Here is a 25,355-nt window from a genome sequence, read left to right on the forward strand (position 1 = left end):
GTGGGGCCAGGCTCAGTCGGCCACTGCACCACTCTGAGTCTTCTTTTTCCCTTTCTTTCCAGCCCACCCCAGTTTAGCAGAAGTACCAGACTCAGAAAGACTAAGAGCTGAGAGAACAACTCCAAATTATCTTTTATTTATACAAAAAGGGCAAGTTTAGCAAAAGACACACTGAGAAAAGAGAGGCTATGGCCCAGGAGACAAGGCAGGGAGGTGACAGGCCTTCTGAGGCCCTGCTGGGGGAGAAGGATCTGGGACAAAGTGGTGCGAAGTCCTGGGTAATTGCTGAGTGGTGGGAGCCACAGAAAGAAGAAAGCTCCAGTTGGATCAACACCGATGGCAGCTCATGAGTGGGACTCACAGTGACCTCGCTGCTAAGTGTTCCAGGGGTCTCAAGTTAGTGCTGCTGACTGGAGTGAGAGCCACCCCTGGTTCCTGGAGGGCACCCACCAAGGGACACAGGACAGGAAGTGCAACTCAGGGTGAAGGCCAGGGAGAAGCAGGTGCCCTGCAGTGGCCGGGAAAGGTCCAGACTCGGAGGCGGAGATGCTTCCTGTTACGTGCGGGCGTTCCGCTCTGTCTCTGCCAGGCACTCTCTGACTAGGGCCCGGGCATGGATGATGCCTGGGGTGGGGATGGGGGTGGGGGTGGGGAAGTAACACACAGGGTCACAGCGACCCTCCAGTCCCACCCACGCGCTCCAGAGGAAAACCCATCCCTCCCCACTTCCTTTCCTTTTAACCATAATATGATGAAGGGCTAGGTGAGATTAGAGGTTTAGCTAATCCTCAAATTGACCCTGTTGAAATATAAATTCTCTGGTCCTTCCCTGGAAACCGACTAAATTTCAATTCAACACACCTATGGATAGTAATCCTGGCCCTAGCTAGGCTCAGGTGGTCCTTCCTTTCTGGGTGGGGTTGGGGGCCTGGCCGCACTCACCTCTCTTCAGGCGCTCCATGGCGCTCTTGCTGCCAGCATAGGTGGGCCGGATCTCTTTGCCCATCTCCTCTATGACCGACAGCAAGTCCGTGTAGGTGCTCTGCGAGCCCTGGGCGCCGGGTGGCTTCATTGCCTATGTTAAAAGAGAACAGAGCAGTGAGCTCAGGCCCTGGGGGGGGCCTCCAGTCTCCAACCACAGGCAATCTCTCGGCCCCACTCACCTGCACATAGCCCATGGAGGGCGGTCCAAAGTCGTTAAACAGTGGTCTGAAAGGGGCAGCGGCTCCCGGCACCGAGCCCGACGGCGATGGGACACTTCCGGCTGCAACATGTGTGAGTTAAGAGGTCAGCGCAAGGCAGGGACATCTCCTCCCAGCACTCCAAGCCCTGACCGGACTCGCCCGATTCCGTCCAGAGGGATGCTTCATTCCAAGCTGCTTAACTTCAGGGACGAACCCCTCCCCCTGAACCCCACCAGACCCTTACGTGACCACGCCCACTTTACAGGCCAGCAAACTGAGGCTCAGAGAGTGTAGGCGGCAGGCCCAGTACTGCAGAACTCAGGCCGTCTTCTTTTCGAAACCTCGACTGCCCGGGCAGGCGAGCAGGGATGGAGCTGGATCCTCACCTGTAGGGACTGGGGTGCCGGGCCCAGGGGTGCTGGAGCCCGGGGTGCTGCTGGGGGCGGGGGCGATGGGTTTGTAGGACATCCCCAACTCCTGGGTGCGGCGGACGTCGGCCGGCCGCTCCTCCGGGGTTGGCTGCCTGGCCACTCAGCTGCGCTCTGATTGGCAGGCGGGCTGCACGCCCCTAGTAAATAGAGCTCAGGCCGGAAGGGCGGACGGGCACAAACGCTCTCTCACTCCCGATTGGTGCGCAAAGATGTCATTCGGACCTCCTCATTGGCCGAGCCCGGCCCCAACAGGCCGCAACCACTGCTGATTGGTTTCTGCTTTCCGGACCTCGCACCTGTCTGCTTCGGATTGGGCGGTGGCCGACGCCCTCCACAATTGGAGAGTTCGCGGCTCCGGACCGCGCGCTCTCAAACCGATTAGTCCCACGACTCGAGAGGCGGGGCCTCGGAAGCCAGGACCTGGGTCTGGTCCGCCGCGCTTCGCACTGAGAGTCTTCTCAGGCGCGGGCACGGCCTCCCCGCCAAAGTCGCGTTGCTTCGCACGTCAGCTGCGCGTTGCCCGATCTCGTTCTAGCCGGGGTTGCTGTGGCCTTGGTCCTGCTGGGGTTGCTGTCGCCGCCGCCGCCACAGAGCGCGCCTTTCCTCCGCCCCGACGCCGGAGGACGCAGGGCTTTGACGTTCCGAGCCCTGCGTCTCACCCCGTGCGCTTTTACGTCACCTTTCGCCGGTTCAACAACCTGTTCACGATCCGCGCATGCGCCCTCTCCTAAAGCGTTCGTTTGTTCCCATGGAAATGGGTCTCTCACCGACGCCACCATCGCACCTCTTCCTCTGAATTGCCTCCCCCTGGGGTCTTGGCTAGTGTTAGGCCCAAGGGCGACCTCAAAGACCCCTCAACCTGCTCCTGCAAGGCCCCCCACTCCTGTGCCACATAAATAACAGCAGTAGGAATAGCTAATCTTTGTTAAATACTTACTGCATGCCAGGCCTTGTATCAAAAAAGAGCACCAGCCCTGGCCGGTGAGGCTCAGTGGTTAGAGCGTGGGCCCCACGCAACGGGGGGTCGTGGGTTCAGTTCCCGGTTAAGGGCAGGTACCTGGGTTGCAGGTTGGATCCCCAGACCCCGTTGGGGTCGTGCAAGAGGCAACTAATCGAAGTGTCTCTCACATCAATGTTTCTCTCTTCCTCTCTCTCATCCTCCTTCCCTTCTTCCCATTCTCTCTAAAAATCAATGGAAAAAATATCCTCTGGTGAAGATTACCAAAAAAAAAAAAAAAAGCACCGACTGGAGTCAGAATTATAGTTCAAATCTCATTCCACCTCCACTAGCAATTTTCCCTTGGGCAAGTTGCTTACCTCAATACGCCTCAGTTTCTCCATCTGTAAAAATGGAGATGCTAATAACTATCTCATAGGCTTGTTGTATGGATTAAATGCTTATTTATAAAGTGCTTATTGTTTCATTCTTGTTTCTGTCCCACCCCAGTGCCTACAAATCTTTCCATTTCTCCACCCAGACCCCTCCCATCAAATGTTTACCCTAGATCCTTTTTATTGATTGGTTGATTGATTGATTTGAGAGAGAGAGGAAGGGAGAAGGAGAGAGAGAAACATCGATGAGAGAGAACATCGACTGGCTGCCTCCTGCATGCTCCCCACTGGGGATTTGACCCACAACCTGGGCACGTGCCCGACTGGGAATCAAACTGGTGACCTCTTGGTGCATGGGTCGGTGCTCAGCCACTGAGATATACCGGCTGGGCCTCTACCCTAGATCTTACACTCTCCTCCAAACACTAACTCTTTCTCCCAGGCTTCTTGTCCCTAAAATCTCTGTCCTTGTGTGCCCTTTATGCCCCCAAGTCTGTAGATTCTTTTCATCTCCAGAACATTCATTCACTCATCCAACAAGCATTTTTCTGACTCTGTCCTCTATCCCAGACCTTGTGGGGAACCTTTTTTCTTGCAAGGGCCATTTGAGTATTTATAATACCAGGCCATCCAAAATTATCAACTTAAAAATTATCCTGCTATATTTGGTCAGGCTAATTTGATGAGGCATGTGATGTTAGCTGGTATTGACTTCGAGGGCCTTGTATGGCCTGTAGTCTGGACGTCCCCCACCTCTGTAAGACACTGATATGGAAATGAATGGCCATGACCTCTGTCCTCAAGGAGTTCCCTAGTTTCAAGGAAGATACTGGGAGGCAAAGGCATACAGTGCAGTAAGACAATGTGGAGACTGGGACAGGGTGCACTGGAACTTAGAGGAAGGGGCCTGCCTGGTGACAACATAGTGTTCCCAGAGGAGGTGACATTCAATAGATGAACAGACTGTGATATATTCCTACAATGGACCATTATTCGGCAATAACGGGAAATCATCTATCTAGCCACAAAATGACAAATATAGGCATATTGCTAAATGAAAGAAACTAGTTGGAAAAGGGCACATACTGTGTGATTCCTATTGTATGACATTCTGGAAAAGGCAAACTTATACAGAAAGTAAGTTACTGGTTGCCAAGGGTGCTGAGGGGTAGAATTGAGTAGGTGAAGTATAGGTGACTTTTGTTAGGGCAGTGAAACTATTCTGTATGAGACTGTAACAGTGAAATCAATACAGTAAGCATTTGTCAAAGAGTAAACTTTAATGTGTGTAAATTCAAAAAAATCATTTAAGCGGTTGGGGATCCCAGGATGGGATGCAGAATATGACAAAAGAATCTAGCTGTATTGCAGATGTATGAAACAGCCTTTGTGAAGGGGTAGGGGGATAAGGTGCTAGTCTGGAAATGAGTGGAGTCTGTAGGAATAACGGTGAAAGGACCTGCACGTATCACTGTACTCTAGTAGGTGCAGTGGTTTCCCGTGGGGGTGTGGGTCAACAACTCAAACCACTGCACACGTACTCTAGAAGGGAAGATTAAGTAGATGTAAGATGGATGATTTCTCACTGTTGGAATGAGAAGTTACAGCTAAACCAAGGGCGGAGGCTAGAATGATGCACCGTGGTAATAGATTGGAATCAGAGGCATCAATATGAACTCATGTTTAGCTTAATATAGATACAATTGGTTACATACAGAAACATTTATAAATGTATGTATACACAAGTTACTGTACACACATACTTCCTCACTGTCTCAGCTGAGAGGCTTAGAAGCAATCTAGCTTCCAGATCTTGGTTTCTAACACCATTCTCTAATAAAATGAACCCGAGTTCCTTGAAGAAATGGCTGATTCTAGAACTGGGCAAAAAATATACAACATGATCCTGGAGCATTTTGTAAGGCAGAAAGTAATAAAATGCTGGGAAGAAAACAAAACCCCAAAGGAGACTTGGCTTGGAGTGGTGAACACACAGTACAAATACAGATGATATATTACAGAACTGTATACCTGAAACCTATATAATTTCATTAACCAATGTCACTCCAATAAATTTAAAAAATTAAAAACTGTCTGACTGCCCTGGCCGGTTTGGCTCAGTGGTTAGAGCATCGGCCTGTGGTCCAGAGAGACCCGAGTTCGGTTCCCACTAAGGGCGCATACCTCGGTTGCAGTTTGTCCCCGGCCCTGGATGGGTCATGCAGGTGGCAGCCACTCGATGTGTCCCTTTCATATCGGTATTTCTCTCTCTCTCTCTCCCTCCCACTCTATTTGAACAAAAAAATAGAAAAATGTCCTCGGGTGAGGATAAAAAACAAGCAAACAAACAAAAAAAAAACAGTCTGACCAATGTGGCTCAGTGGTTGAGTATCAACCCATGCACCAAGTGGTCACCAGTTTGATTCCCGGTCAGGACACATACCTGGGTTATAGGCCAAATCCCCAGTGGGGGGCATGTAGGAGGCAGCCAATTGATGTTCTCTGTCATTGACATTTCTATCTCTCTCTCCCTCTCACCTTCTCTCTCTCTAAAATTAATAAAGAAAAAAAAATTTTTTTGATAAAAAATACAAAACAAACAGAGAAAAAAAAGAAAACCTACAATGATTGGGGTGTGTCAAAGAGAGAGGAGCCCACTGAGAGAGTGTCCAATGGCCAAAGCTGGGACCACTTGAACAACAGAAGAAATAAAATAGTATTGGATTATAACTTAAAGTATGAACAACAGAAGAAATAAAATAGTATTGGATTATAACTTAAAGTATTGGATTATAACTTAAAGTATGAGCCCATAGGGATAGAAATACATGATTGATTAAATAAAATCAATGAATAAGTGAGGGAGAAAAGACCAATTTCCCATATGGAAGAATTCCAAGTAATTCACATCAATACTCTGCCCTTAAAGTGGGCTGTAAGTTGGTGGCTTCCTTCCAAAGAGCACAGTATATAAAGAGAGAAAAAAGAGTAATTTTTTTTAGTATAGAAATCTGATAAACACGGCCTCTAACCAGCTGACCAAGGTCAACATCAGTAGTGATGTCATGTTGATAGTATGCACCCTTGATGTGATGGATGAGCACTAATCATGAAGAAAACATCAAACAAATCCCAGTTTAGAGACATTGTATAAAATACCTGACCGGTTCTCCTCAACACTGTTACGATCTCACACACACACACACACACACACACACACACACACACCCCAGGAAGAGCCTAAGGAGACATGAAACCTAATGAAATGTGGGTCACGGATGGCATTCTGGAACAGCAACAGGACAATCCAGAGAAAACTGATGCAACCTGCATAAAATGTGGACTTCAGTTAATAATAATGGATCAGTACAAGTTCATTGACTGTGGCAAATGTGCCGTTCCAATGTAAGATGTTAGTAGTAGTGTGATAGTTAATTTTATGTGTCAACTTGACAGGATCATGGGGTTCCCAGACATGTGGTCAAACGTGATTCTGGGTGTGTGTGTATGAGAGTGTTTCTGGATGAGATTAACATTCGTTGAATCAGTGAACTAAGTAAAGCAGATTCCCCTTTCCGATGTGGTGAGCCTCGTGCAATCAGTTGAAGACCTAAATAGAACAGAGTCTTGATAAGAGGGAACTTGGCCTGCCTCACTGCTGAGCTGGGACATCAGTGTTCTCCTGATGGAACTTACACCATCCACTTTGCTGGTGCTCAGGCTTTCGGGCGCGGACTGGAACTACGCCGTGGCTCTCCTGAGCCTCCAGCTTGCTGGCTGAAGGTCTGGGGACTGCTCAGCCCCCAGGATCACCTGACCCAATTACTTACAATAAATATCTTTACACACACACACACAACCTCTGTTTCTCTGGAGAACCTGGTCTAATACATAGGAGAAGCTGGGTGTGGGGTATATGGGAACTCACTATATTATCCTCAAAATGAGTCTGTAAACCAAGAATTGTTCTAAAATAAGTGGATTTAGTATCTTGAGCTGGGTGATGGTTACCTGGGTGCATACAAAGGTAAAAGTTCATTGAGCTGTACTCAAGATGTATACGCCTTACTGACTGTATATTATACTCAAATTATTTGAGGTGGACTTAGTGTACACACCTGAATGTGCGGCTTCTCTCGGAAAGTCACACGATCCGGCTCTGGCCTGCTCTGACGGGCAGGTGTACCTCTGAGGCGGGAAGCGGCCCTCAGCTCAGCAAACTCCCCTGCCTGCTGCTCCTTCCTGGCCCTGGTCCTGCTCCAGCTCTGACCTGTTGAGACCTTCTGGGCTAGCAGCCTTTTGGGGGTAAGAGGGCATGTGTGAGACCTGGTGGAGCTGTGGGCATGCCTGGTTCCAGCAGACACACTGCAGGTAATTAAGTCCATCCCAGTGACTCCCTCAACCCCCAACCACGGAGCCTCCCAGGCTGGGGGCCAAAGGGCGGTGGGAGGCTAACTCTGAGTGGAGTTCTGGTCTTCCCCTGGCATGTACCCTCCAACCCCTGCAAAGAGGACACTCTCAGGCAGCAGTGCCATCTGTGCCAGCTAGTGAAGGGTGATGGGAAGGAGGATGGGCCATGGCACCCAGTGAAGCTCCTGGCCTGGGGCGACTCTCCCCGCCCCCCAGGCCTGCCAGGCTGGCTGGCAGGCGAGATCACCTAAATGAGGGTTGAAGATGAATTGGGATCTTCCAGGAGAGCGGTGTTGAAGTTGCCGCAGCCGGTCTTGACATCTCGGTCCAGGCTCCAGGCTGGGCAGGGTACTGGTGGCTGCCCGCCTGCTCGGTCCCGAGGCCACCCTGTTGGTGAGGACCGGCCGGGGCTGACAGCCCCCCCCCTTCCCGGCCAGTCCGGCTGTGCCCTGCACACCGAGCCTTTGCTGGGGCAGAGGAGGCTGAGGCCAGGCCTGGGTCCGCTCTGACCCCGAGACACCCTCTGTCACTGGCACTGATTTCAGAGTCCGCAGGCCTGAGTGCAAGCTCCGCTCACCCCAGTGGTATGTGACGGTGCAAGTCCCCTGTCCCCCCGACACCCTCGCACCTGGCCAAGGGGCCAGCGTTCATCTGAGGACCATGGGGATCGTGAGGCCAGTTCCTGAACAGGAGTGTCCCAAAACGCAAGTGATACTTTAGAGAGAATAATCCGCAGCGTGTGCTCCGAGGACCGGAAGGGAGAGAGGGCGGCGGGACCCCTAGCAGGGCGCTTGGGCTGGGCCTCTCGGTTCCCTCAGTCTGGAAAATGGGGCTGTGACGACCAGGGCAGAGCCGGGCGAGCAGACATGTCACTCGGGTCCCCCAGGAAGCAGACAGCGAGGTGAAGTTAGGAATGCAAGAGGCCGGAAAGCAGGTGGCAGGGGGGCCTGGGCAGCCTGGCTCACCGAGGGGGGTTTGAGGCGCAGCCCGCCAGGAGGGGGCAGAGCTATACTCATCCCGGCGCCCGCCACGCGGCGTCAGCTGAGCTGCATCCTGAAGGGACCGACAGCCAGAGCCCACAGCGAAGTCACTCTTCCCAACCGAGAGTGAAGTTCTTCTCGAAGGCTCTGAGCAGCACCCCTGCAGGAGTGCATGAGATCGGGGTTGGGAAAGCCCTCGCACGCTCGCTGCACCCTCTCTGGGGCTGGATCTGGCGTCGCCGGATGAGGGGCCAGGCACGGCCAGCTCTGCGGCCAGGGTGGCCTTTCCGGACACTTTCTGTGGAAGGGCCCAGGATCCCTGCTCACCCAGAACTCACCATTGAGAGGGTTTGTGGCCCAGGACTTAACTTTTGGGGACCAAATACTGGGTCCTCCAGGGTGAGGAAGTGAAGTGAAAGCCATCTCCCCAGATCGGAAGGTACTTTATTGTCAGAGGAACAGAGCTGGGCAAGGAGCTTGGTGGAGGAGTGGGGGTAGGTGAGGGCAGGCAAGGGCATCACACACAGGAAGGGGGCGTGGGGGAGAGAGACAGGGTCCCAGCTGGAGGCACTGGGCTTCCAGGACACACTCGTGGCCAGTGGTTGTGGTCTCAAGTCCTCTCTGCTGCCTCCAGCTTCCATGCAGGCTCAGCGAGACATCATTCGCACAAACTCTGCCAGAACAAAGCCAAGTTTGGGGTCTGCTCTCTGGACCCCCCCAGGGGTGAGGCCAATGTACCGGCCTTGAGGTGTGAGGGAGCTGTGGTCAAGGGCAGGGCCTGCGAGGGGCTCTCCTGGATCTGATAGGTAATAGGTCTCTAGGCTAAGAAGAGGGGCTTTGTCTTGTGGAGAGAAAACATTTTGTAACTGAACTATTTTTCTCTTTGCATTGGCTGGTAGGAAGCTCAGGAACAATTTTGGAGAATTTCTGCATACTGATTTTTCTTGGCTTCCCTTGATTATTTAATCCTTGTTTTCCCTCTGTGGGAATACAGTGTCGAGGAAGAGCCAGGTTCTAGATCAGGCTGCCCGAATTCAAACCTTGGCTGCATCGACTTCCCTTTCCTGAGCACCTGCACTTCCCTAAGAACTGACTTCTTCTGCTCATGGGGATGATAATAGTGCCTTCCTCCTGGGTTCCTGTGATGATTCACTGGGAGAGGACTCGGCGTGCTTAGCCCAGGGCCTGGCACACAGTGATAACGCTGCCTTTATTGTTCTTTATCTGTTGAAAACCTTCCAGGCTGTGGGGTGGCAGGCCGTACCTTCAAAGTCGACCAGGCCGTCCCCGTTGAGGTCGATGTCGTGAAGGATCTCGTCCACCTCCCGCTGAGTGAGACGCTCCCCCAGCAGGACCTTGAGGGCTGCCCGGAGCTCACCCAAGCTGATGCAGCCGTCCCCATTGGTGTCAAACTGCGGCAGCGTTGGTCATGGCGTTGGGTCACCGATGAGTCGTTCATTCACTCAGCCCCTCACTCACAGCAGACACACAGCCCCCCGCCCGCCCTCCAGCCCCGGTGGCCGCACCTCTCGGAAGGCATCCCGCAGCTCCCTGACGCCGATCATGTCTGCCGTCTCAGCCAGCAGCTTGGGGCCCATCAGCTCCACAAAGTCTTCAAAGTCCACCTTCCCGCCACCTGGGGGTCACGTGCCTCAGAGACCCTGGGCCATCAGAGACTCCTGCCCAGCCCTGGCCCTACTCAGCCCTCTGCCCTCCCCTTCTGGCCTCTCCCCACTAAATGTTCCCTTCCCTCCCGCTGGGCCCCACAGGCTGGGTCATCTGTACTTTTTGATGACTTTCCTTAATTTTCCAGAAGAGTTTGGTTGGGTTCAAGTCCTGGATCCAACGATCTGGCTGTGTGACCTTAGGCAAGTCACTTCACCTTTCAGATACTCAATTGCCTCAACTGAAAAATGGAACTAATGGTCCTTGCCCTGCTCACATCATAAGGGTGCTGAGATTCTCTGGAAGCAGAGCCCTGGCCTTGAGAATGACCAAGGTCTGGGCTCTGGGGGCAAACTGGTGCAGGCATCTCTGTGCCCGGGCTGTCCAGCTGCCCAAGCCCTGGCCTCTGAGAACAGGGGACGGGGTGGGTCTGAGGCACATACTGATTTGCTGTGAAATCTCGATGAGCTCCATCTCAGTGGGCATGTAGCCCAGCGTCCGCATGCAGGCGCCCAGCTCCCGGTAGCCGATGTAGCCGTCGCGATCTCGATCAAACTCCTGGAAGGCGACCTGCAGCTCTGCCGAGCAGGGCAGGGTCAGTCCTTCCCCAACGTCTCCCTGGATCCCAGCTTGGATCAACTCATTCTTTTCTCCTTGGTCCAAGCAGTCCCTCCTAAAAATCAGTTTCTCTTTGCTGCCTCAGGACCTTCGCACATGCTATTCCTATAATTCATTTTTTTCAGCAAATAGTTAAGGAACACTTATTGTATGACAATGAAGAAAGGAAGGAAGGAAGGAAATCCATAGCCTCATGGAGCTCACATTCTGGAACACTCTCCCTTCCTCTTTGGCCCTTATGTCACCTACTCAAGGAAGTCTTCCCTCTAAATTCAGAGCCCTCCGGCCCATTTGGTTTGTAGTTGAAAGCACTGAGCACCATTTGTACTTGTTGATTTATTGACATCTGTCTGCAGAGGACACAGGCCATGCCTGTCCAGCTGGCCATGTTTCCCAGAGCTCAGCGCAGGGCTAGGCACACCGTGGGCACTCAGGAAGTTGGCAGTGGATGAACAAACATATAACGGGCCCATGACCCACCTGGCAAACAAGACCAGGCAACTGACAGCTGGGGGTTTTGTCAACCTGTCCCTGCTTAGTCTTGTCCCCGGTTTCCTCGAACAGGTCTCCTGCAGCCTTTTTCTTGTTCCTAGTTCCCCCTGGAGACCGCTGAGGCCCCTGCAACACCCCCTTCCCCGTGTGCACTGCCCACGCCCACCCTCCCAGCACCCTAGTTCTTCCCCAGAGCCTTTACCTTCGATCTCCTCCGGCCGCAGCTCCCGGTCCTGAGGGGCACAGAGGGGTTAGGAATCCCCGGGACCCCTCGCTTCTTGTTCTTTGTGCTCCCCACTCGACTCCTCACATGTATGCACAGGGCCCGAGTCTGACCCGCTCAGGCCCGGCTCCTCCCACCCATCCCTGCTGACTGGCCTGGAGGTCTTGGGTTCCCCTCTTCCCTGCCATCTGCCCGGCCTTTCCCAGGGCCTTTCCACCCTCGCCACCCTCTTCTAGGGCACGGAGCCCCATCTGCCAGAGGTGGGTCTGGGGTTGGGCAGACCCCAGGCTTGGGGGCCTCCATGTCACTGTCTGTCTCCGAGGGGCACTGCCACCTCCCTGCCACCTCCCTGCCCATCGCTGGTGGCTGTCTCTGACATTTCTCTGGGTCTCTCTCTGCCCCCACCCCCTGGCTCTGTGCCTCCGCCCCCCGACTCGGTCCTCTCCCACTAGGAAGAGGCGAAGCGAGAGAACAAGGGCAGCAGGCGGTGGGCGGTCGGGCAGGTGCCGTACATACAAGCTGGGTGGCAGCGATGCTGGGCCGCAGGAAGATGCAGGCAGGCCCCACCAGGCTGCTGAGCACCGAGTAGCCCTGGACGCCCAGCCCGGGGCGCCCCTGCTCCTCGGGGCTGCGGAGGGAGCCCCCGGGGGGGAAGCCGGGCCCCTGCCAGCTGTCCTGCAGCAGAGCCGACCATGAGCTGGGGCAGCTCTGCACCCCTCCTCATCAGCCTGTCCTGTCTTTGGCACCTGGCACCTCACCTCTAACACTCTAGGCTGGAAGGCTCCCCTGCTTACTGTTCAGCTGGGCAAATCGAGGCCCGGAAATAGCAAAGGACTTGGCCAAGGGCAAGAAAGCCAGTGGCAGAGCGAGACCTTGAGCTTAAGCTGTGTCCCCAAGTCAAGACTGACTAGCAGAGAGCAGGGTCAGGTAGCCGGATGGGCAACTGGGGGACTTGAGCTGGGGGGGAGGCCCAGTGGGAACCAATCTCTCCATCCCCCGGCTGTGCCCACCTCTGACCCCTGCCGGACTCCTCACACAGGGCCCCGCCCACCCTCCTGACCCTTCCAAGGTCCAGCCAGGCTCCTGGCCTGAGCTTCTCCCCCTTAGCCCTCCTACCTTAGGCCCCCGATGTCGGGGCCGCTTGGTACAGTTTCCCATGGGCCCCTGAACCATGCCGGGCCTGGAGTCCCCGGGGCCACCCAGAGCTGGGCCTCAGCGGATGCTGTGGGCTCTCGCCAGCCCCCAGATGCTCCCAGTGAGTCTGGGATCCCGGCAGGGGATTTTCCAAGGGTTTTGTGGGGAAGATCTCAGGCGTGTGGGCAGGCGGGGAGCCCTGGGCCCGGGGGCTTGGATCCTAATCCAGGATTATCTCTGAGCATCTTTGCTGGTGAGGGGGACCACTCGGGCCCCAGTGCCCCCTGGAATGCTCAGCATCCCTGTGTTCATTCCCGAGGGTCTTCCAGATACCCCTCCAGAATCCCCCCCAACCTCCACCCCTAATCTCTCCCAATCAGGAGAGATTTAATTTCTTCAGAAGCAGGGCATGGACCTGGGAGGAGAAAACCAGGTTGCCCATTGTGCCAGGGCAGTCTGGGGCATCTCTCCTGTCTGAATGGCTCTCACCTCAGAGCACCTGCCCGCCTGCCTGCCCTTGGCACCTCTGCCTGGACCCGCCCCCTGATGAAGAGCTGAAGGGAGCTGACTGGGTGCCATGGGCCTGTGGGAGGGCTCAGTAAGGACAGAGGTGGGAGGGATACCAGCCCCCTCCGGAGCAGCTGACCCACTGACCCCTCAATCAACATGCACGTCCAGGCTTCCCTCCCCAGGCTCAGCCCTAGGTCTGCCCTGCAGGGCCCCCGCTGGGGTGTGGGATCCCCTCTGTTCACCACGGTCCTCGCACTTGGGGCCAATCCACACCCCTGCCCACGTACCTGCCCATAGGCCGCCTGCACCTGGGCCTCAAGCTCTCGCAGAAGTAGCTTCCGCCTGGTGACCGCTGGGCTGGCAGGGGCCTGGCTGGGCCCTGCAGTGTCCTCAGAGGGCTTAGGGACCCCCGTGGGGAGACTGTCACTTTCTGGGCTCTGAGGAAGGGCCATGGAGACGAGGGCTTGGCCCCTCTGGCTGGCCGAGGGGCACCGCCCCACTGCGGTCTCCCTGGTCCTGTGGGAGGGGTATTTAGTGGGCAGCTGTGGGTTCCTGCTTCTCTCCTCCCTGTTCCTTGCTCCAGGGCTGAGAGGGCCCCAGGCCCCCAAGTCCCATATCTCTCCTAGCTCCTCATGCCCTCATACAGCTTCTTCCCCCACCCTGCCCCCACCACCCGTCATGCTGCGCAGACCCCAGTTGTCCAGCCTCTCTGGCTCCCGGCGCTCCTCCGTGTCTGTCCTGCTCTCTGCCCCTTGGCTCCGTGGACTCTGTCTGTCTGTCTCACCTGCAGTCCCTCTCTCCACCCCCACCCCTGCTGCCATTTGTCCAGCGGTGTCTGTGGATCTCTGACCGCTCAGGCCCACCTCTCCCTCACGCCCCTCCCTCTGCTGTGAGGGCTCTTTCTCACGCTGGTCTTTCTGTCTGTCCATCCTTGTTCTTCTGTTCTCCCCCTCCCCCTCACAGCCTGGCTCCTGGATTGTGGAAAGACAGGCCCCCCCCAGACCCCCCCCACAGGTACCTCTGTGCTTCCCCGGCTCCCCTCCTTCTGCTGACCTCCAACCTCCTGCTTCAGGCAAAAGGATGGGGGTAAACCAGGCAGCCCCCCGCTGGCCTCTGGTGCCCCCTTATTAGGTCTCCAGACCACTTACCACCGGCTGCCTGCTCCTCACCTCCCAGAATGAGGTCAGCTGTGCTGTCCAGCCCTGCTCCAGGCCCCTCATTATTTATTTACCTGCCCACCCCCCAGCTTTTGTCCGAGGGAACCAGATCCTGCCAGAGGCCTGCCACCTGAGCTCTGGCTCTGGCCCCTCGCTACGCGTGCCACCCATTCATGTGTTCCCTCTGCAAACACCCGAGGCCGGCCGAGAACCAGACCCAGGCAAGCTGCCGGGCCACACGGCAGACCTCCTCTGCCCAAGGGCCTGCTCTCAGGGGCTCAGACAAGGGCCAACAGACCACCTCCAAGTGCTTGGGAGGCTTCATGGAGGCGAGGAGGGGAGGGGCAACATCCTCGGCACCGCCCATCCACGTGGAACCTGGGCTTGGGCTGGACTGCGGTGGCGGGTGTCCAGGTGCCGCAGTCGGCAGGATATGTCGAACAGAGGCCCTCGGGGGAGGCCGGGCTCAGTAGCCCCTGGAGAGGGCATGGGGGGCACGAGGATGGAGAACATTTCAGAGGGGCTGAATCTTTAGCAAACATTTGTGGAACACCTGCGGTATGTGCCCTCCTGGGTGCTGGAACCCAGTCCCTGCATTCTGGAACCTTCCACCTGGCGGGAGACGCACACTCAGCAAACCCAGTGGCTGTGGAGGGGTCAGTGCGGGGAAGGCCCACAGGCTGTCGAGAGGGAGGAGAGGGGAACCTTGCTGTCACTTGGGGCCTGTGGAAGTGACATGACATGTGAGCCAAGACCAGAGGGAGGTGGGAGTGACCGAGTGGAGGGACAGGTGACCACGAAGGCAGAGGGAACAGTTGCCACACAGCCCTGAGTGGGTCTGAGGATCTGAGAAAAGGCCAGGGTTGAGAGCAAGTGGACGCCGGCCAGGTGGTCAAGGGTGGGAAGGGCTCATCACGACCATTCATGTTGGCCATTTGAAGGCTCAGCCTTCAGCGTCCTTCAGCGCCTCTGCACCCCGGTCACGTCTCCCCCCAGGGCCAGGAGTGCACTGCCTCCCAGAGGTAGGAACGTTCCCATTTCCTGCAAGGTCTAGAAAGGGCTGCCGATGAGCTTGCTGTGTGACCCAGGCAAGGTATTTCATGTCTCTGAGCCTCAGTCTCCTTATCCAGAAAATGGGGAGTTGACCTAATATCTGCGTCGTGGTACCTTTGTGAATATTAAATGCTAAAGGATCTTGTAGGTTCCTGACACATAGGTAGGGCTCAAAAAATGGTGGATGCTACATGTAATAAATGACCTCATGTCCAAATAACCACCTAAGAAGGTGAGAAGTGGTGAGAAATGGGTGTCCCAAAATATAAGCCAAAGGAGTGGGGGCTATGACTGGTCAGGGTACAGTGGGCAGAAGCGTTTTCAATCAAGGACCAAAGCCTTAGAGTCTAGGTGAAGAAAACCTGGCTTGAAAATCCTTCCTGGCTTGAGTTCAATGAACAGCATCTTAGGGCATTCCCCTTGGTGCCCTTGGTTTGCCCATCCCGACTTAGCCAAGCTGAGGTCCCAGCTTCAGTGTCCAGGATGTCCAGGTGGATTAGTGATTGACATACAGGTGGATGGAAGGATGGTTGGATGATTTGATGGATTGGTGTTTGAATGGTTGGTAGTTAGAAGGATGGATGATTCAATAGATGGATGGAAGGATGGACAGGTGATTGGATAGTTGGAAGGTAGATGGGAAGTTGGATGGATAGATGGACAGGTGGGTGACTGACTAAATGGAAGGATGGGTAGATGATTTGATGGGCTAGTAGTTAAATGCTTGGTAGATGGATAGATGCATGATTACATAGATAATGTTGGTTGGGTGGTTGAATAGGTAAAAAAAAAAAAAGAATGGATAGGTGGGTTGATTTGGTTGGTAGTTGGATGAATGGGTAGATAAATGGATAGGTGGATTTTGTTGTTGCTGTTAATCCTCACCCTAGGACATATTTTTCCCCTTTGGTTTTTAGAGAGAGTGGAAGGGAGGGAAGGAGAGGGAGAGAGAGAGAGAGACAAACATCAGTGTGAGAGAGTCACATCAGTTGGTTGCCTTCCACACACACCTCAACCGGGGCCGGGGGTTGAACCTGCAACCCAGGTACATGCCCTTGACTGGAAATGGAACCTGCACTCCTTTGGTGCACAGACCAATGCTCCAACCCCTGAGCAACACCCACCAAAGTGACAGGTGGATGTTCTGATGGTCAAATGTCTGGCTGTCAGATGATTGACTAGATGGATGTGTTGATGGACGTAAAGACAGATGTACTGCTGGCGAAGGTCTTATAGTTCTTATTAAAAGAGTCCATCAGGGTGGAGATGGGTAAGAAGATCTTACCTGTTTTGGTGTCTCCCATGATGTCTAGCCCACACACTACGTGGTACGTGGTAACCAACGTGCGAATGAAGACTTGCGTCTGTCCAGCCCCCCACTCAGAACAGCTTCCTCTGACGGCAGCGATGATGGCTCCTCCACCCCGCTCCCCACAAGCCAAACCCTGTCTGGCACCTGGTACGCACTGTGCACAGAGCCGTGTTGAGACACCACTGCCTACTCGCTGGGCTGGCGGAAGTGAAAGACCACAGTTGTCGGTGAGGACGTGGAGTTGGGACCCTTCACATGCTGCCGTCGGGTTTACGATGGGGCAGCTCCTTCGGAAGAGTGTGGCAGTTCCGCAGAACGAGTTGTCCTGTGACCCAGAGAGTCCACTCCTCGGTGTATGCCAAGGGAATTGAAACGTCAGTTCCCACAAAACGTGTACGCTGATGTACGTAACAGCATTATTCATGTAGCTAAAAAGTGGACCAGCTCAAATGTCCATCGACCACGACTGGGTAAGAAAATGTGCGTATTGCCCTGGCCGGTTTGGCTCAGCGGTTGGAGCGTCGGCCTGCAGACCAGAGAGTCCCCTGTTCGGTTCCCGCTAAGGGCATGTACTTCGGTTGCAGTTTGTCTCCAGCCCCGGTTGGGGTTGTGTGGGTGGTAACCAGTCGATGTGTCTCCCTCACATCGATGTTTCTCTCTCTCTCTTCCTCCTTCTCTCCCTCCTGCTCTATCTGAAGATAAATGCAAAAATGTCCTCGGGTGAGGATTAAAAAAAAAAAAAGAAAGGAAATGTGCATATCCACACAATGAAATACTGTTCAGCCGTGGAAAGCAATGACGTACTGACATACACCACGATGTAGAGGAAGCTTGAGAACACATGGTGAAAGCAGCCAAACACAACAGACCACACAGTGTATGATTTAAAATGTCCAGAACAAGCAAATCCATAGCGACAACAGATTAGTGGTTGCCAAGGGGTGGGGGACAGGGAACGAGGAACGGCTGCTGTGGGTGTGGGGTTTCTTTTGGGAGGACGAAAACGTTCTGGACTTAGATGGTTGCACACCGAATGTACTAAAAACTACAGAACGTACGCTTTATTATTATTATTTTATCCTCACCCCAGGACACTTTTCCATATTTTGTTCAGATAGAGTGGGAGGGGAAGAGAGAGAGAGAGAGAAACATCGACGTGAAAGGGACACATCGAGTGGTCGCCACCCACAAGACCCAACCAGGGCCGGGGACAAACTGCAACCGAGGTACGTGCCCTTAGCGGGAACCGAACCTGGGTCTCTCTGGACCACAGGCTGATGCTCTAACTGCTGAGCCAAACTGGCCAGGGCCAGAACGTACGCTTTATAAGGGTGAATTTTATGTAGCAATAAAGCTGTTTATTTATACATATTTAAAACCCCACCAAAGACAGATGCTGACATGTACATGAAGTGGAGGTGGGACTTGGACACAGGGAGGTGCTGGCCCAGTGGGCGGGGAAATCTGTGCACCTGGGCCCCAGAGCAGGAGGCCCCAGGGTGGCCGCGGAGCTAGACCACAGGTTGGGCCCGTGGAGCCAGAGGACCGCAGGTAAAAGCAGCCACCTGGAACACTACAGCATAGTACCAAGCTGTCCTGGGTGACAGCCGCCCAGGGGCCCTGAGCGTGATGGCTGGAGGGTGTGAACTCCAGGGGGCTGGCCCCCTGGGTGGCAGGGGGTCTCCCATTTTCTAAGGTCTGTGGTGATTGTGCACAGAGGAAGGGCATCCATACTCCAGGCAGGAGCAGGTGAATGACCCTCTCTGAGCCTTGGTGTCCTCATCTGTAAAATGGGAATAAGACTCCCTCCCTCCCAGGGTATTGTGGAGATGAAACGAGACCATTTATATGAAAGCTCTTTGTAAGCTGCTAAGTGCTGGGCAGATGTTCCTCCAGATGTGGATCGGATAGAACTCAGCTCTGGCGCCCTCCCCCACCCACTCCCAGTGCCAGGCAGCTGGAGAGCTCAAACGGAGCTAAGGGATGCCGGCAAGTAGGCACGGACTTTCCCCACGCTCTGGGTGGGGCCTTATGCCCCTGGGAAGGATCCCTTCCTCTCCTTGCAGCTCTGACAGGAAAACCAGGCCGACGTTCAGCTCTGTCAGGACTCGGTTCCCAAGGAAGCCCACCACACCCTCTGATAACCACCCCCACGTCCCCACCTCGGCTCGGGGCATGGAGGAGAACTGGGTTCAGGAGCCTGCTGGGCCTGCAGGGACACGGGCACTGGGTTCTGCTTGGAAGGACACAGCCCCCCCCCCGCCCAGGTCCAGGAGCGTTACCGGCATTGGGGTTCTTGGGTTCTCCAAGACAGAAATTGAGAGGAAACCCCAGAGACACTTCCAGGCAGATTTTATTAAGTTCATGCTTGAGCACAAGGGAGGCAGCCCAGAGGAAAGGCGGGTTCTCCGAACTGGCCGAGGCGGACTCTGCTTGGCTGCTTTTGTAAACTGGGGACAGGACGGGCTTGCGTGGAAAGGCAGGCGTTTTGCAAATTCTTCCATTTCAGGATCTTGCGACTTCGTTTTCCTGCTGCGTTGCCTGGTAACTACGTTCGCACCTGCAGGGCGAGACGGAGGTGTGCCCCCCCGCTGCCAGGAAGGTCAGGGAGCTCAGGGAGCTGTCAAGCCTTGATCATGCACGTTAGGGTCGGTAGTTCCAACACCTGCAAGGAAGCAGGCTGTTAGAGGGAGGGAGGTAAAATCAGCTACTTCTGCGTTTCTGAGCAGGGAGTGGAGAGGTCTTGACATTTTTGAGGCCAGCTTGTCCCGCCTTCCTCCTGGCTGCCTAGTCTTGGCTTCCTGGCCACCCGGTATTTTTCCCAAGTGCCTGTGCTGTCTCAGGAGGTCCTGCTCACTCCAGTCTTTCTGTCTTTCCATCCACCCATATTCCCAGGTCCAGCCCACATTTGAAGAGTACAGAGCACGTGGACATGGTGTGGAGGGGGTAGACCTTGCAGGAGAAGGGGTGAGGGCTCAAAGGGAGGCCTCTGAAGCTGGTCAGACCCGGGTTTAAATCCTGGGTACTAGCTGTGTGACCTTGGGAAAGTCACTTAACTTCTCTGTTTCAGTTTCCCCCTCTATAAAACAAGGATCAGCCTGGCCGGTTTGGCTCAGCAGTTGGAGTGTCGGCCTGCTGTTCAGAGAGACCCGGGTTCAGTTCTCACTAAGGGCACGTACCTCAGTTGCAGTTTGTCCCCAGCCCTGGTTGGGTTGTGTGGGTACCAACCACTCGATGTGTCCCTTTCACGTCGATGTTTCTCTCTCTCCCTCCCACTCTATCGGAACAAAAAATGAAAAAATGTCCTTGGGTGAGGATTAAAAAAAACAAAACAAAACAGGATCAGAACAGTATCAAGCTTACAGTTGTCATATTTGTAAAGTTCTCAACACAGTCCTCAGCCCTTAAGGGTTTGCTACTATTATTATCATGGACAGTTGATGTGTAACTGGGTAAGTACTGAAATTCATGCAACAAGCTTAAAATTTTTTTTTCTTTATTGATGTTAGAGAGAGAGAGAGAGGAAGAAAAAGGGAGAGAGAGAGAGAGAGAGAAACATTGATGAGAGAGAACATCGACTGGCTGCCCCCCACTGGGGATCGGGCCTGCAATCCGGGCATGTGCTTTGATTGGGAATCGAACCGGTGCATGGGTCGAAACTCAAGCACTGAGCCACACCAGCCAGCAATGCAACAAGCTTTTATTAGGCACCTACTGTGTGCTGGTGCTGGGGACCCAGCAGTGAGCAGGGTACTCATCCTGGCCCTGTGGGTCCTGAGGAGGGTTACGTGTGTTTGGGTGCGGCAGGGAGGGAGGGTAGTGCCTGGGTGAGGGCCCTGGTGCAGCCGCTGCCCTGCGGGCAGGGAACACCCTTGCAGAGGAGCAAGTAAGCCTGTCCGGCCCTGTCCCCACCACACCCAGCCTCGCCCGGGACCAAGCGGAGTGACTTGGCACATTCCTGGGGCGAGACAGGGAGGATTGAGGGTTTGGAGCAGGACGGTAAATATAAGGCCTCTGGGCTCCTTTCTCCTTCCTGCGCACTTGCCCTTCATCGCGGCCAGTGAGTAGGGGCCGGACCGGGTGGGGGCAGGCCCTGGCTAAGCCACCCTCTCTCCAGGGCTCTGAGGCTCTGGCTGCCAGCCGCTGGGCCCTGCAGTCCAGGGGGCAGTCCTGCATTGCCCTGTCGGTCTGTGTCTCCTAGTGCCACCCTACACCATCGTCTACTTCCCTGCCCGAGGTGTGCCACCTGCTCCTCGGGGAAGACAAAGGGCACCGATGGGCACAGGCCAGACACTCAGGCTGCTCCCTGGTCTCGGGGGCTGGGGTGGGACTGGCTTCTGCCGCTATTCCTGTCTTCCCTGGGGCACGGAGGGGCGGGGTGTCCCCCTCTCAAAGGCACTCTTGGGGCCTGGTCTCCATTCTCCTTCTGAGGTCCACCCGCTCCCCGACGGCTGCAGGTTTGGGGTTTCTGTTCCGTCCTCACTCCCGTCTGCTGTCCCCAGGGCGCTGCGAGGCCATGCGCATGCTGCTGGCTGACCAGGGCCAGGACTGGAAGGAGGAGGTGGTGACCAAGGACGCCTGGCTGCAGGGCCCCCTTAAGGCCTCCTGTGTGAGTGCTGATGCCCGACGGGGCAGGGACTGAGCCTTGGGGGACAAAACTAAGGTAGGGGATCCCTGAGCTCAGCGTCCCTCGCCAAGCTGTGCCATCTTTCCAGCTGTATGGGCAGCTCCCCAAGTTCCAGGATGGAGACCTGACCCTGTACCAGTCCAATGCCATCTTGCGCCATCTGGGCCGCTCCCTCGGTGAGTGCTGAGATCCAGGAAAGTACCTGCCGGTCCCAGCAGGATTTCGAGGCGCCTGGCTGCACACAAAGCCACTAGGGCCCTGCCCGGCTGAGGGCCCTGGGGGAAGGGGCAGGACTAGTCAGGAGGGCTCTGGGTTACGGGGATGGGGTGGCCAGTCCACCCGGGCAGGGGCCACACAGCTCAGGCTAGCCCCTAGCCAGGCAGCGCCAGATGGGGTCACTGTGCCCAGCTCAGAGACGCCGCCAGCCCCACGTGTGTGCGTGGCAGGCTAGCGGTCCCTGCGGGCTTGGCCAGGGGCTTCCAAGTGGACCTCCTGCCCATTTCTTCCTGCTCTGGCCTTTCTGAATCTGGAGATCCATGGGTGCAGGGGCAGGCCTGTGGCCTTTCAAGGACGGCAGGAATGTGGCTCAGGGAGGTGGCTGCCTCTTCAGCCAGCCTGGGGGTGGTGGTGCGGAAAAGCTCCCAGTCCCAGGAGGACGTGGCTGCTAGGGAAGGGGGTGAGGAGCAGTGGGACCCTAACTTCTGCAGGACCCAGGGTGAGGACAGAGACCTTCTGCAGCCTGTCACCTCAGGCTTCGGGGAGGATGCTTGGGGCCATTTGGGCAGGAAACTGAGTCCCAGGCACCAGGGATGTGGCGGACTCGGGAAGCTGGAAGCAGGCAGAGCTGAGCAGAGCGGACCTGGTTGCCCAGGCCTGAGGCCTGCGGGCCCTTGGGGGAGGGGCGCAGCAGGGTGCGCGCGCAGACACAGCGGACCCGGCCTCGGACCCGGCCTCTGACCCAGGGCTCTACGGCAAAGACCAGCGGGAGGCAGCTCTGGTGGACATGGTGAACGACGGTGTGGAGGACCTCCGAAGGCTCTGTGGTCACCTCATCCGCCACAACTATGTGCGTGGGGGCCGAGGCTGGTGCTCAGGGCCAGGCCCGGGGGCGGGGAGGTCATCGGCCCAGGCACACTACAATCCGCCACTGGGATCGCCCCCGTTCGCAGGAGAAGGACAAGGCCCAATATGTTGAGGAGCTGCCTGGGCACCTGAAGCCTTTTGAGACCCTGTTGGCCCAGAACCAGGGGGGCCAGGCCTTCATCGTGGGTGACCAGGTGAGTGCGGGGTCTGGCCCATTGTGGGTCCATTTCTCAGGTGGGCAAACAGAAGCCCAGAGCAGGGCCATGACTGCTTCTTTGGAGCAGCCAGAGTTCTGGCCCCAGCACCCATCACCCCTGACCCTGCTCAAGACCCCGGCCCCTGCCCCACAGATCTCCTTCGCCGACTACAGCCTGCTGGACTTGCTGCTGAACCACCAGGTCCTGGCCCCCGGCTGCCTGGACTCCCTCCCCCTGCTCTCGGCCTACGTGGCCCGCCTCAGCGCCCGGCCCAAGCTCAAGGCCTTCCTGGTCTCCCCCGAGCACGTGAACCGCCCCGTCTTTGGAGCCCGAAAGATATGAGCCCACTCGGCAGCCCCAGGAAAGGGGTTGCCCTTGGGAACCAATAAACACAGTGGGAGGAAAGTTGTGTTGTGGTCAATGAGGGACCAGGTGGGCACAGGGGACCCCCTGTCCCTTCCCAGGTTGCCTCAGGGACAGGGAGGGCCCAGCTGGTGGCTGGGAGGCTGGGCCCTGAATGGCTCTAGGCCCGAAGCTGCTAGGAGACAGAGGAGTTCGAGTCCAGAGAGGAAAATGACTCCACACCACAGGGGTGCATCCGGAAGACTTCCTGCAAGAGGGAGCTAACCACGCCGGAGGCACCCGGATTACAGTGACGGGGGACCCCCAATCTGAGAGCAGGGTGGCTGTGGCTGTACTGGACAGACCCTGCTGTCTGTGTGATGAGCCCCGTCTTCTGTGCACACAGGTACACTGGGGAGCGACCCACACGCTTGGGTGTTTCACATGGGCTCTCACGTTGTCCGCGCTGGTGTGTCACCCACGGTCACCCAGGCCGTGTAGCAGGTGGCCAGCAGGTGTGTGGCTGAAGGCAGATTTGGAGCTCTAGTCAGCCTCCCCTTGGGGATCAAGTGGAAGGACAAGGTCTCCCTCCGCTTCAGCGAACCTCTGTCAGCCCCAGGCGGGGTGCCCCACCCAGTGCCCATGCCCAGTCCACCTCTCCCTCCTGAAAGGCTGTGGCTGCCTCCCCCCAACTCCCAACCCTCAGTGCCCCTGGTGAGCTACCTGAGACTCTCTTCCCTGCTCTGGTCCTGGACCTGGGCCTGGCGGTCGGGACCCCTGCCTGTCCTTCCCCAGCTGTGCAGCCTTGGACAAGTGACCGATCCTCTCTGACATCACAAAGCGCCACACTGTTTACTGAGCACCTCCTCGGGGCCAGGCACTTGCAGGTCTTGATCTCGTGTTACAGATGAGAAAGCTGAAGTCAGAGCTGGAACTTGTACCCTGCCTGCCAAGCCTCGTTTCTCTCCCAAAAGCCCGGGAAATGCTCTCGAATGTGCTCTGGACAAAGTGGTCATTGAAGAGGTTATTTACAATGTTAATGTTAGTTAAATGTTAAATATCCTGATTGAAATAAACTTAAAGCCACAGGGAATGTGAGAAGCCAGAGCACAGGTCACAGCCAAGCCCTGGCCTGCTGTCCCCAGCTCTGCAAACACTGAGGATGAAGTTGGGGTGAGCGTGTGCCCTGAGGCTCCTCACAGACCCGGCAGACAGCTACCCCCAGTTTGTCTGGATGTGTTTTTGGCAATGAAACCACACTTGAGCTCCAAACCTTCTCGGAAGACTTTGGACGGGGTAGGGCAGCCTTTGAGCCCGCGGAGGGACAGGCTCCGGGTGCAGCCGGCGTCCCGCAGGCCTGAGCTGCGTTTGTGGCCCCTGCAGCTTATTCTCACGAGCCTTGATCCTAAGAGCGGCACCCAGGGGACAGAACAAAACAGAGACCTTTGGCCCACTCATCTGCTGCGCCCGAGATTCCGCTTCTGGCTCAAAAGTGGTTCAACCATGAGAAGGGGCCTCTCAGAGATTCGGGCTCAGTCTTCAGACAGACCCGCTGATTAGGCCACACCTGTGGAAAGTTACCATTTTGAGAGTTTGAAGCAGATGTTTTTTCCTGTTATTCCAAAAATAGGGACACTGCGACTTTGGCTCATAAACCCTGCCAAGGCAGAGTGCAGTCTGGGATGGCCACTCAGCTCCAGCCTGGCAACCCTACCGGACCCCATCGTCTCCTGCTGGGAAGGCCCTGTCCTCCCGACTCGTGGGACCCCAGCCCAGCCACTCACGAGCCCTGGGCCCAAGGGGTGAGCCCATGAGCGCGGCGGGGTCCATCAGTCCTCCCGACCCGTCCAGACAGCAGCCGCGGGCCCGGCGCCAGGAGCGCCCTCGAGATTCGGGCTTTTCTTTCTGTGCACAAGGCTGTGAGGATGTGAGTTCAGACAGACTGTGGGGTTGGTTGTAGCTGAGAGTGTAGCCCATGTACAGAGAAGTGTGAGAGTGTGCATGTGTTTGTATGGGTGTGACCATGTGTGTTTGTGTGTGTGACAGTGTGTGCTTGTGTGTGTGAGCATGTGACAGTGTGTGTGTGAGTGTGTGTTGGTGTGTGTGAGAGCATGTGTGTGTGTGTGTGAGTGTGTGTCAGTGTGTGCTTGTGTTGTGTGTGTGTGTGTGTGTGTGTGTGCAGGTCCCTGATTCTAGTCCCTGAGAAACCAGCCCCACTCTGCCCTTCCCTGGCTGCTCCTGTGAGCCCGCTGTACATGCAGCCCTTTTGGAGATGAGTTTCTGTGACTTCTGTGGGAAGAGACCATGATAGTTTCAAAATATGTTCACAGATCTTTTGACAATTTTCACCTCAAAATGTGGAACCTAAGTTCCACCCCACTGGGCGCAGCTGGACAGAGTGGCTGCTAACTCACAGGTGTCGCGGAGGTAGTGGTGCCCGGCGTCCGAGACTGGGTCACAGAAGGGCCTGCGGCTTGCCGCTCCCTCCCCTCAGTGCTGGGGAGCCCGCTGCCCTGTCGAGGACACTCAGCGGCCCTGTGGAGAGGCTCAGGTGGTGAGGACCTGAGGCCTCCCACCAAAGCTGGCACAAAGTCACCTTGAGAGT

The 25,355-nt window shown here is 55.9% G+C and overlaps 3 protein-coding genes across 9 annotated transcripts; 1 reads left to right on the plus strand and 2 right to left on the minus strand.

Annotated features, from left to right (window-relative positions):
* Window positions 1-148: 148 nt before the first annotated feature.
* CDK2AP2 (cyclin dependent kinase 2 associated protein 2) lies at window positions 149-2,077 on the minus strand. 3 transcript variants are annotated; one of them, XM_036258730.1, is made up of 4 exons: window positions 1,571-2,077; window positions 1,164-1,264; window positions 943-1,075; window positions 149-624 (listed from the first exon to the last, which is right to left on the minus strand). In XM_036258730.1, the coding sequence occupies exons 1-4, from the start codon at window positions 1,650-1,652 to the stop codon at window positions 557-559; spliced, it is 384 nt and encodes a 127-aa protein (XP_036114623.1). In that variant the 5' UTR covers window positions 1,653-2,077; the 3' UTR covers window positions 149-556. The 3 variants fall into 3 exon arrangements, with proteins under 3 accessions (XP_036114623.1, XP_036114626.1, XP_036114624.1); XM_036258733.1 differs by lacking the exon at window positions 1,571-2,077 and adding an exon at window positions 1,448-1,564; XM_036258731.1 differs by lacking the exon at window positions 1,571-2,077 and adding an exon at window positions 1,429-1,564.
* Window positions 2,078-8,909: 6,832 nt separating this feature from the next.
* On the minus strand, window positions 8,910-12,585 carry CABP2 (calcium binding protein 2). Its single transcript, XM_036259492.1, has 6 exons — window positions 12,452-12,585; window positions 11,315-11,345; window positions 10,446-10,580; window positions 9,864-9,973; window positions 9,602-9,749; window positions 8,910-9,010 (listed from the first exon to the last, which is right to left on the minus strand). The coding sequence occupies exons 1-6, from the start codon at window positions 12,506-12,508 to the stop codon at window positions 8,985-8,987; spliced, it is 507 nt and encodes a 168-aa protein (XP_036115385.1). The 5' UTR covers window positions 12,509-12,585; the 3' UTR covers window positions 8,910-8,984.
* Window positions 12,586-20,485: 7,900 nt separating this feature from the next.
* On the plus strand, window positions 20,486-23,905 carry GSTP1 (glutathione S-transferase pi 1). 5 transcript variants are annotated; one of them, XM_036259908.1, is made up of 7 exons: window positions 20,486-20,561; window positions 20,703-20,825; window positions 21,004-21,110; window positions 21,217-21,304; window positions 22,091-22,194; window positions 22,298-22,405; window positions 23,157-23,905. In XM_036259908.1, coding segments are annotated over exons 1-7 (672 nt in total). In that variant the 5' UTR covers window positions 20,486-20,560; the 3' UTR covers window positions 23,298-23,905. The 5 variants fall into 5 exon arrangements, with proteins under 5 accessions (XP_036115801.1, XP_036115799.1, XP_036115800.1 ...); XM_036259906.1 differs by lacking the exon at window positions 23,157-23,905 and adding an exon at window positions 22,562-22,805; XM_036259907.1 differs by lacking the exon at window positions 23,157-23,905 and adding an exon at window positions 22,562-22,805 and having other exon boundaries at window positions 20,703-20,810.
* The last annotated feature ends 1,450 nt before the right edge of the window (window positions 23,906-25,355 follow it).

This window comes from Molossus molossus, unplaced genomic scaffold, assembly GCF_014108415.1.
Source record: "Molossus molossus isolate mMolMol1 unplaced genomic scaffold, mMolMol1.p scaffold_m16_p_13, whole genome shotgun sequence".
NCBI lineage: Eukaryota > Metazoa > Chordata > Mammalia > Chiroptera > Molossidae > Molossus > Molossus molossus.